Here is a 14,443-nt window from a genome sequence, read left to right as displayed (position 1 = left end):
TTCAACTACTTTTTATAGTCACCCCTATTGTACGCAGAAAACAAACTTCAGAAAACCAGGGCCCTCTACCCCGAACATATCTCACGCTCCTCCCACATTAACGCAACCGGCACTCCCATCTGTCCCACATGATGCTGCTCTATAAACCTTTATGCACACTGTATGCGATCCTACAACAATTTTTGGATTGTACTTCGGGCCAAGACGCCTTAGCGCTACAAGAACCCATTAATAACATTACACTTTCAGGATATGCGCCCTATCTTCCCTAATCGTACGCGCCACATTACGTAACGTTTCTCGTCAAGCGATCATGCCCAGTAGTTGTGCACACCCTCCCCGTCCACGACATTGAGCATCTCTGCAGTGAGCTCGCTTCCACTTACCCAAAATATTTTCAATATTTATAGCCCCCTGAACGGGGCCTTCCAAACATCGACCACCTTTTTTTAACTTAAAATAACTCGCGCACGACGGACCCCAGCTAATTGTAGGAGACTTTAACGCCCCACACACAACGTGGGGGTACCCATCAATACTCCCAAGGGCCGCCGAGTTTGGCTATCCGCACAGCAGGAAGCCTTCATCGTTCTCACTGATTTCGATCACCCAACTCGTTTGGATACACGTGTGAGCAGGGGCACTACATCGGGTATCACATTCACTTACTCAATTCCTGGTGTCAAATGGCGCAACACTAATGAAAACGTAAGCAGCGATCACTATATTTTCGAGATTACGCTCCACAGTCAAATCGGTAAACCCTTCCCTATACACCTATCTATCACAAAGTGGTAATCTCTAAAAAAATTCCGAAGCAATAGAGCAGAGACTTCCATCTCAGACAAAGAGGATTGGACCACCAAACTGCAACAGGATATAAGAGCTCTTACTCACTCTACCCCATGGACTGCCCCAGCGAGGCTATAGACGCACGCCTCATGGATTTGTGGGAGGCCAAAACAGGGCTCGAGCGCCGCTGGAGCACGCAGCGATAGAACCGAAGTCAACTCTGAAAAGAACACTTTGAAGCCTGAATGCGCAACTAGAAAAGCACGCAGCCACCCTAGAGAAGCAAACTTAGGAAACAAAATGCACTCGTCTCAATTGAAATATGAGTCTCTCCCAGAAATGATGCCTATTTAGGCACCTTCTAGACCCAACAATACTCAAAACAACACAAAACTTCAACCTCACTAAACTCCGTCCCGCTAGCATGGTCCAACCATAGCACTTCTTACAAAAACTTAGACATTTACTTTCCATCATCTCCACCTCAAATCTACCATGACTACGAAAGCACCCCGAAGACACTCTTAGACCAGCCCATTAAAGAGGCTGAAGTATGGGCAGAGCTCCAGAAATTGAACACATCCTCCGCTCCAGGATCGAATGAGATCACCAACAGGGCACTAAGAAATCATGACTCCCCCTCCATCGAAGCCTTAACAGCATATTTTAATGACTGTTGGCAAAACAGCTCCCTACCTCCTTAGTGAAAAACAGCGAAAATTATCTTTCTTCCCAAGCCAGGCAAGCCGCTCCAACAGCCTAATCTCTGGCCCATCTCACTCACTTCATCCGTAGCCAAACTCTTCGAGGATGTTATTGAGACACCACTGAGCAGCTACATGGAGAATAATGAGCTCCTGCCTTCCAGCATCTTCGGTTTCAGGCCAGGATTGGCAGTGCAGGACGTATTCCTACAACTCCAAAATTAGATACCAGAATCCAAAATGAAGGACACCAAAGCCACATTAGGGTTAGACCTCAATAAGGTCTTCGATCAGGTTACTCATGCGGCTATATTAACGAACCTTCAAAGTTTCTAGGTTAGGAAACACATGTACAACTACATCTGCGATTTCCTCACTAACCGTACTGACCAAAAATATTTCGGCCTGCGCTTCCTTAGCGACATATCCCTCGGTACACGATGCACCCCACAAGGAGCGGTCCTCTCCTTGCCTCTTTTTAAAGGGACACTGAGGAGAAATTGAAGTTGGCTTGTATCGATAGAATACCAGCTCCTGATCTCAAACACGCCTTTCTTACTGAAAACAAAGCTTCCTTAAGGCAGAAAATAGCAAGAACGAAAATACAGGTATCGCCACCACAGGCCAATCTCGCAAGTACAATTGTGGCGACGTCATAGGACCAATGACGCCACCTTGCAGGAATTTTCCTTTCTACATAGTATGTTCGAATCTCTGAGGCTGACAAAGGAAGGTTGCGCGGTTAATTATTGAAGTAAGTTTTGTTTTAAAACCTATAGTGCACTTTTATCACACAAGAAAGACAGACAAAAGACAACCTGAATGTTGGAAGCAAAGAAAATCGATGCTTGGCGGCGCCACAGGCGGCCAGGAGAGTCTCGATTTCTTACAGCGCTTCGCGTCTATGAGCTTTGGTTGCCCCGTGGTATTGTTTTGACGCGCCTCGATTAACAAACGCCGAACAGCAGAGCAACTCCAAGTGCCGCTTCAAGTGCTAGTTAACCTTTGAATGAGCCTGTTAAGGCTGGTCAGATGATCGCCACTGTCGATGAAAAACTATGATGGCACGACGGTCGTTGATCGTACAAGGCATCTCCCAGTATGAAGAGCACTTGTATCTTCGCACGCTCACCCGGCGAAACATTCCCGGCTGTGCCAGTCAACTTCAAATCTACTTAACGGAAATCGTTTATTAGGGACGGGAGCCAAGGTACAAGGTAGTAAACAAAAATTGCTGATGACCTAGCTTTGTTAGGCCAGGTTATACGTTGCGAAAGCGCGGAGATTTCTGCATCGGAGGAGTGCATTCACTAGACGCGCCTTTATCGTTGAATTTGCCGTGAGACGTCGTGGCGGAGTGGTAGCGTCTCCGCTTTAAACAGCAAAGGCCCTGGTTCGATTCTGAGCCTCGGCACAGGATATTTTTTTATTCAGTGAGTGGGCGGGGGGCTTCAGTGGCTCCCGTAGATGCCACTACTCCTCCAAATACATAATCACCGACTCGCGAGGGGCTTGTCGAAACGTCGAGCAAGGGTGGGCTACTCCCCTGGCTTATCGCATCTATCAAAATTGTAGCCGAGACTCCGATCCTGCGCACCTATTATTTGGGCTCCAGGTCACCAAGGCCTCCACGGAAACGAAGCAGCCGACGACGCCGCCCGCGCGCTCTCTCTCCGGGCGTTTCCCTCGGGACCCGACGATGACCAGGACTCCGATTTCAATCCGGTTTACACTTTTAAGGAAATATGCGATTACTACAAATGCACCCACCAAACTCTTCCCACTCCTTGCAAAGGGCTGGGGAAGGCCAACGAGCGGGTACTCCTGTGCCTGCTCACTAACACGATGCTGTGCCCGGAAACTCTAAGCATTTCAATCCTCAATTCGACGGGCGGTGCTCACACTGTGGGGAGGTGTCGGACACCTACCACATGGTGTGGGCCTGCCAGCAGAACCCATCCCTAACCCCTATCCCAAACCCCACCCGAGAGGACTGGGAGGCGACCATGTCCGGCTCCTGCACCCTCCAGGCCCAAAGGGCCTTAACGCAGCGTGCCCGGGCTGCAGCAACCGCCAATGGGGTGCCTGACTAGGCATCCCCACCTAGTGGTTGTAAGGGCGTGACCCTTCAGGTCACGGACCCCAACACCTCTCTCTATAATTAATAAATGTTTTTACCACCACCACCCACAGAATACGTTGGTTAGCGGTTAACCGCAGGCTCTGTTAAGGCGCGTATATGCTTCGGCCTAACGCGCGCGCACGCGGGCTGCACGGCGACGTCACGTCGGCCAAAGCGAGACCCTCTATACTCCAACTGCGCTTACCGCCGACGCGTTCGGCGGCTTCGGCGCACTCAGACCGTACTGGCGGTGACTTGGAGCATGTCTCTATTTAACGCCGAGTGCGCCAGCCGCCGCCGGCCCGGCCAGACTGATTGGGCTCCGCGGCGAGGTGCGTGTTGTGACGTACTTCAATAGCTTCGGCAGTTGGGCGGAGCTATTCTTTTCGAGCTCTCGGCTAATTTAATCCATTCACAGTACGCCCCTGAAGGCACATGCAAGTCGACGAGAGAGCCCGATCTAGTGGACCGGTTAGATCTAGCGGAAGCCGTTGAAGCGTCGTGCGCCGGCTTTAGTTTCAAGCCGCCGACTTTAAACGCCACCTGCCTTGAGCACCCACCCGTTTTTTGTCGCAAAAAAATAAATAACTTCGCCCTTCCGCGCCGTTCAAGGAATCACAATCCGTTGGCCCCAAAGCCTCTGCCAGCCTCCGATGGGTGCAACACGCCGACCTTGTCCTGGCCCCTCGCGACTCCCCGCACTGGGTGTATGATATTTAGTTTGAAACGGCTGCTCACTGAGGAAGCGGGAAACGACCCGCTGGCGCCTAATTTAACCGTGCTCCTTCAAAAGCAACGCACGCTCTGTGGGGCTGAGGTGGCTGAAATGCAGGCCGGTGTTTTTGCGAGAACTACGTCGTCGTGTTCGGGAACGGGATCCATCGTAACGCTGGTAAGACGCCTGTGAAAACGTAAACTAAGCGACGGTAGCGACCCCCAACAGATGCATTCAACGTGCGGTGGCGGCAGCTCTCATTACGTCAGCAGCTAGACCGCACCGCTAGACCCAGAAATCACGGAGTCTGCTTTTACGTCACGTTTCACGTCACTCCGTCCCACGACGTCATAAAAGTTCTCCCTGACGTCATAAGAGTTCATGAGTTTGAATCGCAGTGGCGGGAAAAAGTTTTCAGCTTCGAATCCAAATTTCTTTGAAATAAATGCATCTTTCGCTCCCGGAAACGCGGCAACAAATCCATGAAATGCTGAACTATCAGATTTTGCTAACGAAAAAAAACCGATACAGTTCTTCTCAGTGTCCCTTTAACATAGCCATGATGGGGTTACCCAAGGTACTTAATTCGATCCTCAACCTACACTTCAGCTTCTACGCCGATGACATACCGCTCTGGACATGCCGAAGTAGCGACGCGGAGATAGAACACCGCTTACAAGCAGCGGTGGGTATCATTAGCACCTATGCCAACGACAGATGACTGTAATGCTCTGCGACATCGGAGCTTTTCGTATACAAGCCTCACCGAACTTATCGCACAACACCCAATATTCAGCTCACTTTAGCAACGAAGCAAATTCACACAGTCCCAAAGATTCGCATAATAGGCATGTTTCTCACAGCCCACGGTTCTCACACTCATGCAATCCAAACATTCCAAAAGCACACACAATAGGTAATCAGGCTCATCAAATGTGCGGCACACAGGAAAACGGGCCTACGGGAACCAAACGCGCTTCGACTAACACAGGCTTACACCGCCAGCCGAATCACGTATGCACTACCAAACCTCCCTCTCTTATTGAAAGATAGGGAGTGCTTCGATGGTCTCATTAGGACCAGCACGCGCACCGCTTTACGCCTTCCCCCAAGCGCCTCCACAGAGCGGCTTCCTCCACTAGGAATACACAACACTTTCGAGGAATTCGATGACGCATCCAAAACGGTACAACAAGCCAGACTCACATTCACCCCTGCGGCACGAGCTCTGGTGCAGTAGCTTCACCTATCACCCGTCGGTGCAATACCCGGCACTGACCCAATCCCCAATCCCACACGAGCTGCGCTCCGGATACCCCCTCTTTCTAAACGCATGCACCCGGCGCGCGATAAAAAGCGCCGGGAGGCCCGGGCCCTAGCGCTGCACAGGACATACGGAGAGGATCCCAATGTGGCATACATTGACGCCTCGCTCTATGCATCAGGCGCACATGCAGCAATAGTGGTCGTTCGCAGTGACAGCCGCCGTATCACTGCACGAACCATTCGCACCTCATCCATATTCACGGCTGAGGAGGCGGCTATTGCTCTAGCCATCTCCTACTCGGCCGCCACCAAAATTACATCGGATTCGCAAACAGCCATCCTAAATTTTAGCACCGGACGCATCTCTCGTCAAACCAGCAGCATACTCAGGCGATGGACGTACACCAGAACCGTAACGCACATCTGGGAACCAGCCCATGCGGGCCTACCCGGAAACGAGGGGTTGCACTACTCTAGGCAGGAGAGCAACCCACCGCCTCCATCGAAGGGGAGTGCCTAATAAACTTCAGAGACATTGTACACTACTGCTACAACAGAAAGATGTACGCACATCACCCATTGCTATCCACCACGCAATCAACTTTCTGGTGCAGGCTCCAAACTCGCACACTACTATACCCGATAGTAATGAATTGAGTTAAGGTGTTGAATGCTACAGGTGGGATTACCCTTGCTTATTCTGCCGGCAATCGCTCTACCATAGCGTCACTAATATGTTAATAATCTCCTAAAACCTGTCGGATCTACCGCGTTATGCGCACAGTCACTTATAATAGCACATCTTCCACTCCCGCAGTCACCATCTACGCACACATTCACTCCACGTAGTCCACAGTACAGTCCAAATTACAGCCCACTCCAGAAGTCACCACGCCCACTTAGAGCCCGTGTGGGTGACAACGTGACCGGGTCCTGTTCCTTTTCTATCGATCCAGATGGGGGAGAACATCAGGGCCGCCCTGTCGTGAGTGGTACCATCAGTGCCATCGTTTGATTGGACATCATTCTTCGAACTGTATTCCCCAGCTGGGGATTTGGGGAACATGGAGAGTATTTAACAAGCTGCTGGTTCAGTACCAGAAGCCCCCCCCCCCCCACCACACCCTCCTGAGAGATACCCTTTGCTGGGAGAGACTCCCGACCGCTAAGAATCTCCCTTTACGTTTCCCTTACGTTTCCCTTACTTGTACATTATGTAAATAGTCTTTGTATAAAGTTTTCAAAGTTTTCTTCCTCCGATCATCCTCGTCTCTTCTCCGACCCAGCCACGCTACCTGAATCCCAACAACTGGATGGCAGCTGTGGGACGTCCGCGTGAAGTTACAATCTCCAACGGACCTCGGCAGCTACAGAACTGACGGGTGTCAGCTATATACCTTGGCAGGGTGAGTGCCCAATGTTTTCCGTTCATTTCGCCAGACCATACTAGCACAGGCAGATGCTAGGTGCGTATTCCTGTTGTCTGGGAAATTGATTTCGGGAAACTGTTCTGCTCGCTTCAATCTAGAACTTTTGTTTCAGTGGGCTTGCTAACGCATAATGGAACTCATTATGGAGAAGTTAAATGTGCAGGAGCTGCTAAAAATTTGTCAGGAACTTGGGATTTCGCTACGTTCTGCGAAAAGAAAAAAAGAAATTCTCGAGGCTATGCGGCAGGAGGAGGTGACTGTTGCGGAGGTCGACGAGGCTTGGGAAACGATTGTTGGGCGCAAAGAAGAGCAGAAAAGACGTGGGTTGTGCGAGCGGAAAGAAATATAAGAGCTTCAGTTGGCTCAGGAAAGACGGGTGTCGTTCGAGCAGAAAAAAAAAGAAGAGCTTCGGTTGGCCCAAGAGAGACGGGAGGTCCGTGAGGCAGAGGAAAAAGCGAGAGAACATGCTCGAAAAATGGAGCTCGAAATCGCGTCGAACGGAGGGAATATGGCGCGTCTTAGCCCTGTGGGTTCAGTAGAGGAGCAAGGGAGGCAGAGATTGCAGGATCTCGTCTCACCATACCGCGTGGGAGGAGATACTGCACTCTTTTTGGTAAATTTCGAACGTGCATGCGGGGAGGTGCACATCGACAAGAGCGCTTGGTCGGAGAAGTTACTTCTTCTCCTTCCGTGCGAGGCGGCCGAAGTGGTGGCTCGCCTCACACGGGGAGAGAGTGATGACTACGAGAAGGTAAAGAGCGCACTGCTTAAAAAGTACCGGCTTTCTGCTGAAGCCTTTTGGCAACGATTCAGGCAGGCAAAGAAAGGCGGAGAGTCACAAACTGACTTCGCGTACCGGCTTAAAGTCCACGTAGACGAGTGGCTTAAGACCCCTGAAGTGCACGGCAGTCATGACAATGTACTGGGGTGCATCACACTAGAGCAGTACTATAGCGCGATTCCAGAAGATCTGAGGATATGGCTTCAAGATAGGCTAAAGGATATAGACCTAGACAAAGCGGCACAGCTCGCAGACGAGTATTATGTTCGCGAAAACCTCCAAAGTAAGGCAGGGTACGATAACAGGTTAGGAAAGGGAGAAGCCTATTTAAAGAGAATCCCCGACCAAAGGGTGCCACCATCATGCCGGGATCACCGAAAAGAGGACGCAGGATCAAAAGGATGTGGTAGCGAAAAAAAGATTGAGTGACCCAAATCAAACGATTCGCCGAAACAGCAGGCAACAGCAGCTCGCGCATTGGAAGTGCGAAAGCCCATTGTCTGCTATAATTTCAACAAGGAGGGTCCCATCTCATTTAACTGCAAACAGCAAAAGATAGCGTTCGCGTGCATGCGAGACCCGGAGGAAAACCTTAAATTTCTAGATCCCTACTTGCGGTACGTGGTGATAAATGGCAAGAAATTCAGAGCACTGCGGGATTCAGCGGCTACCATGGATGTTGCTCACCCGTCCTGTGTTTCCTCCACGGAATACACCGGCGAATTCACCTGGATTAAGCAGGTCGCCGAAGAACAGAGTTCATGCTTGCCTAAATCGAAGGTGACTCTAGAGGGGACTTTTGGCATGCTAGACACAGAAGCGGCAGTTAGCGCAAACTTGCCGACACACTTGCCCTACCTGTTTTCGAACAAATCTGAGCAGCTGCTGAAAGAGAAAGGTCTCTCTTTCACCTCGGGCTTGGCTTGCAATGCGCTAACACGTTCTCTAGAGCAAGAGCTCTCATAGAAACTCGACTGTGTTCCGATAAATGAGCACGTATCGAGTCATTCTCCCGACCAGCCGGGGGACACTTGAAGGAAAACTGATCCGTCTAAACGGCATGAGCATGACCATGAAGGTGTTCCCGAACCAGCGGTAGCTCATGAAATCCAAGGAACTGCCGATTCTGTAGAGATGGGGGCAACAGGAACCAACGCGAAGGATTCGACATTAACACCTGCTTCGACTTGTTGGGAGGAGTTGACTAAGGTTGATAGGAAACCACTCATTGGAGAGCAGGAAAGCGACCCATCGTTAAGAGCTCTAAGGAATAATGTGAGCTTTCAGGAAAAATCGGGCCTTCAGTACCGGAAATACTGCGACTCAAAGGGACGCGCATATGAGCAACTCCTGGTGCCTGAGAACTATCGGCGGCAGCTTCTAGAGCTCGCACATGGAAATGCATGGGCGGGCACATGGGCATAAAGAAAGCAAAAGCTAGATTAGCGCTCGAATATTACTGGCCTGGCTGCTGGAAAGATGTGGAACAGCTTGTTAGATCTTGCGACGCCTGCCAGCGGGTCGGCAAGTCGACGGAAAAATAAAAAGCGCCCATAACACTAGTTCCCATAATTACAGAGCCCTTTCGGCGTCTTGTAATAGATAGCGCCGGCCCGCTGCCAGCGTCCAACTGTGGTTGTAGCTACATTCAGACCTCACAGTGCGTGGAAACCAAATTTCCCGAGGCCATTCTCTTGAAGGACCTAAGTTCCGCATGTGTTGTGGACGCCCTTTTGTCAATTTTCTCTCGCGTGGGCTTCCCTGCAGAGATACAAAGCGATAACGGGAGCGTGTTCACAAGCTGCTTGACAACAACGTTCTTTGAACGGTGTAGGATTAAAATAATCCGTTGGTCCATTCACCACCCTCAGTCAAATCCGGTCGATTGCATTCACTCAGTGCTGAAGCGGATACTTTGGTCTCTTTGTTTTGAGCATAAGGTTTATTGGGAAGGTTGCATTCCAGCACCCCTTTTACAATGAGATCCGTCCCCCACGAAAGCACAGGATTTAGCCCCGCTGAACTAGTCTACGGCCGTAACTTGAGGACCCCGTAGCGCATGCTGAGGGAGTCGTGGGAGGGTTACGGAGAGGATCCCTGTGTAGTGGAATACGTTCTAAAGCTGCTGGACAGACTTTAGAAAACCAGAGACCTCGTGGAAGAAAATGTCAGAGCAGCACAGTCACTGTCTAAGGTGTACTGCGACAAATCTGCACGCAAGCGCACCTTTCAACCTGGCGACCAGGTAATGTTGCTGGCCCGTCAAAAAGGAACTAGCTTGAGGTGCAATGGGAAGGGCCAGCTAAGGTGGTGTCTAAGCTTTCGGACACCAACTATGATGTAAATTTTAAGAAAAAAGACAATCGGATAATCCACAGTAATTTGATGAAGCCTTATGTACAACGTCAGGACATGGTTAACATGGCGCTGAACATGCCAGAGGAAGAGATCTCAGACATACCTTATGTCCCACTTGAGGACGAGCAAGCAGCGAATGAGCTGCTAAATTCAATCGACAGAGAGCCACGTTTGAAGGAAAGTCAACGAGGAGACATGAAAAACGTCGTCCGCGACTTGGAGGCGGTGTTTTCAGAGAAGCCAGAAAAAACAACCCTCATCGAACACGACATTAAGCTGTCCAGCGAACAGCCGATCAGGAGCAAACCGTACCGTGTCTCTCCAAGACAAAAGGAAATCATTGAGACGGAGATCCACCGTATGTGCGAACATGGCGTCATAGTGCCCTGCGAAAGTGACTATATGTCACCAATCATTGTTGTAGAGGTTCCAGGCAAGGATCCGAGACCTTGCGTGGACTACCAGAGACTGAATTCAATCACAGTGGACCACACCTACCCCCATTCCGAATAACGAGGAGAGGGTTGAAACAGTCACTAAATCAGAATATATATCCAACCTGGATTTAGTTCGTAGTTACTGGAAGGCGCCACTCACTGAGCGCGCCAGCAGGTACGCAACAATCGTGTCCCCCGCGGGCACGTTTCGCCCAGTTATGTTGTTGATAATCAGGTCACATACCTAGGAGTACGTTTTCATTCTTTCGGCCAAGGATATGTAAGAGCAACGGACCTTGACATTGAGGTATTGGGGCGGGCAAAAAGGAACGCCACGTCGGCCAAAACCAGTCACCTATTCCCGTATCGCGTGCCCTCTATGCACCAACCTCATTTCATTTAGCAATTTTTTTTCTTTCCAAGTGCACCTTGAGCGGGAGCACACGCCTTGGACAGGTGCCATATCTAAATTCCTCGTCGGGAGACACCAAGTGTTCATGCAAGCAAAACATTTGATCTCTTCAAGTTTTAGTTGAAGTTTTTTAGCTAAGTGAAGTTTTGGCCCTAAGTTTTGGTCTCGCGGGATGAGTGGGTTCTGAGGGCGATTGCTTTTGTCAGGTGTGGTTTGGCGTCTGTGATCCTTTTTGCCTAGCATTGCAGATAGTTTCCCAACAACGGCCATCTGACGAGAGGAAGCGATACCGAGCTTGGGCACTTAAAGTCATCCGAAGACTCCCAGTGAGCATCTGGTTCCTGGCACGCCCAGTCAGCCGAGCTACGTGCGAGCAGTTCATCTTCCGGGCGCAATATTTGGTGGCGGGAGTGCTGTTGTGCTCGTGCTGTCTTCCTGCTGTTGAGTTCGGTGAATTTGGACATGGGGAGGATTCCCTGAAAACCAACCCGAAGGTCAATGAGCCCTCTGGAAGAAACGTGCCTGCAGGAATGTCGGAAGCAGCGTCAATAATAGCGTCCCCACGTGTTAGAACAGGCCATCGGGTCGACAAACGGAGTGTTGTCCTCTTCAGTCACGCTGGGGTTGAAAAATTGACCGAGAACTGCGCCTTCGACAGAGATTCCACGTTCCAGTCATCAGACGACGAAGTACACGATCTTTCAGCCCCTGCTGGGAGACTCAGGCGCCTTCCTGTTCCACATAGGCGCAGTCCGGACCCATGTGCGCCCACCTGGAGGCCGTGTGGAGGACAACGTGACCAGGTCCTGTTCTGTTTCCATCGACCGAGCTGCGAGAGAACATCAGGACCGCCCGGCCGTGGGTGGTACTATCAGTGCCATCGGTTGATTGGACATCATTCTTCGAGCTGTATTCCCCACCTAGGGATCTGGGCAATACGGCGAGTATTTAACGAGCTGCTGGTTTGGTACCAGAAAAGAGCCCCCTCCATAGAGATACCCTTTGCTGGGAGAGACTCCCGACTGTTAAGAAGCTCCATTTACTTAGAGGCACTCTCATTTGCCCTTACTTGTACATTTTATAAATAGTCTATGTATAAAATTTTCCAAGTTTTCTGCCTTCGATCATCCTCGTCTCTTCTCCGGCCCAGCCACGCTACCTGAATCCCAACAATATTCAGTCACAGTAGAACATAGTCCACTGCAGTGATTCAATCCCTACACACATTCACTCACACTATAACATATTCAACTCCAGAAAACCGCATCTACGCGCACATTCAATCACAGTAGACCATAGTCCATTCCTGCTGTCACCATTTAGAAATAAGATCAGTGTCTTGCCAAAATGTTAAAAGAAGGCGTAAAGTAGGTCGATAGTAATGCACGGACGTTTCCCCGATTTTTCTCCGCCTTTTGAAGATTATACGGCAATCCAGCTGATTTTTCACATGTAATGCTCACCTGTTCTACTTACCCACATCCTCCCTCCCACCCCCAGAGGTGGCACTCACTCACTGGGAACAGCTCATGTCAAGCACATCTCATCATCATCATCATCAGCCTTACTACACCCACTGCAGGGCAAAGGCCTCTCCCATGTCTCTTCAATTAACTGTCCTTTGCCAGCGGCATCCAAACTTTGCCTTAAAACTTCTTAATTTCATCCGCCAACCTAACCTTCTGCCGCCCCCTGCTACGCTTACTTTCTCTTGGAATACACTCCGTTTCCCTTAAGGACCAGCGCTTGTCTTGCCTTCGCATTACATGCCCTCCTCAAGCCCATTTCTTTCTCTTGATTTCGACTAGGATGTCATTAACCCGTGTTTGTTCCCTCACCCACTCTGCCCGCTTCCGGTCTCTTAACGTTACACCTATCATTTTTCTTTCCATGGCTCGATGCGTTGTCCTCAACTTAATCTGAACTCTTTTCGTTAGCCTCCACGTTTCTGCCGCGTAGGTGAGTACCGGTAAGATAAAGCTGTTGTACACTTTTCTCTTGAGGAAAATTGGTAAACTGCCGCTCATGATCTGCGAGAACTTGCCATATGCACTCCACCCCATACTTATCCTTCTAGTTATCTCCCTCTCATGATCCGGATCAGCTGTCACTACTTGCCACAATTAGACATATTCCGTCACAACTTCCAGGCTCTCGCTGCCAATTGTGAGCTGTTGTTTCCTTGCTAGGCTGTTGAACATTACCTTGGTTTTCTGCATGTTAATTTTTAGACCCATCGTTCAGCTCTGCCTGTCTAAATCATTGATCATGATTTGCAGTTCACCTCCTGAGTGACTCAGCAAGGCAATGTCATCAGCGAAACGCAGATTATTTAGGTATTCTTCATTTATTCTTATTCCCAACTGTTCCCAATTCAGGCCTCGAAATACCTCCTGTAAACATGCGGTGATCAGCATTGGCGAGATCGTGTATCTTTTCCTGACGCCCTTCTTTATTGGAATTTTATTGCTGGCTTTATGGAAGACTATAGTAGCTGTGCAGTCGCTATATATATATATATATATATATATATATATATATATATATATATATATATATATCTTCCAGTATTTTGACATAAGGCTCTTCTACCCCCTGATTACGCAATGCCTGTATGACTGCTGAGGTTTCCACTGAGTCGAGTGCTTTCTCGTAATCAATGAAAGCTATATAGAGAGGCTGGTTATATTCTGCGCATTTCTCTATCACCTGATTTATAGTGTGAATATGATCTGTTGTGGAATATCTTTTGCGAAAGCCTGCCTGATCATTTGGTTGATTAAAGTCTAACGTTGCCCGGACTCTATTAGCGATTACCTTAGTAAATACTTTGTAGAGAACCGATAGTAAGCTGATCGGCCTGTAATTTTTCAAGTCCTTGGCGTCTCCCTTCTTATGAATTAAGATAATGTTTGCATTCTTCCAAGCACATCTATAAAAGATCAGAGACAAACCATCACCAGTGCCACTAACAGGCTGGCCTTCTGGGGACTGGCATACCACTTTTAAGGGAGAGACCGCTGCGTGGACCCCTCTCATAGGCAGTGAGGGGGGTTCTGCCCCTACCTGCTTTTTTAATGGCCAAACAATTTATGCAACCTTTCGACGAAGGCGAAACACATAAAGCGCCCGTGTGCTGTGTGATGTCAGTGCTCGTTAAAGATCACCAGGCCGTCGAAATTATTTTGAAGCAAAAAGCTTCAATACGCGGTTCAGAGCCGAGCTTCGCGTGAGTCGAACTGATGAGTTATGCGCATGTGCGAAAAAGAGCGACGCCACGCGCAGCGCAGGTGGTCGCTCCTCGCCGCCGACGACTCCGTCGCCTGACCTTTCGGCGGAGCCCCGCGCTACTGCACATGGGCGTCATGTGCATTGGCGAGGAGGCTATATAATGCTCTTGCCAGAGAAAATGCGTGCGCACTCGAC

The 14,443-nt window shown here is 49.7% G+C and overlaps 1 protein-coding gene across 1 annotated transcript; it reads left to right on the top strand.

Annotated features, from left to right (window-relative positions):
- Window positions 1–7,537: 7,537 nt before the first annotated feature.
- On the top strand, window positions 7,538–8,239 carry LOC144120065 (uncharacterized). The gene has a single exon (XM_077652534.1). The coding sequence runs from the start codon at window positions 7,538–7,540 to the stop codon at window positions 8,237–8,239; it is 702 nt and encodes a 233-aa protein (XP_077508660.1).
- The last annotated feature ends 6,204 nt before the right edge of the window (window positions 8,240–14,443 follow it).

This window comes from Amblyomma americanum, chromosome 2 (genome assembly GCF_052857255.1).
Source record: "Amblyomma americanum isolate KBUSLIRL-KWMA chromosome 2, ASM5285725v1, whole genome shotgun sequence".
In the NCBI taxonomy this organism is placed as follows: Eukaryota; Metazoa; Arthropoda; class Arachnida; order Ixodida; family Ixodidae; genus Amblyomma; species Amblyomma americanum.
The sequence above is the reverse complement of the archived record's forward strand: the minus strand, read 5'-3'. Positions and strand labels throughout refer to the sequence as shown.

What these genes read in the sequence shown, in the direction of transcription:
- LOC144120065 (XM_077652534.1), top strand. Translation starts at nt 7,538, where the DNA reads ATGGCGCGTCTTAGCCCTGTGGGTTCAGTAGAGGAGCAAGGGAGGCAG.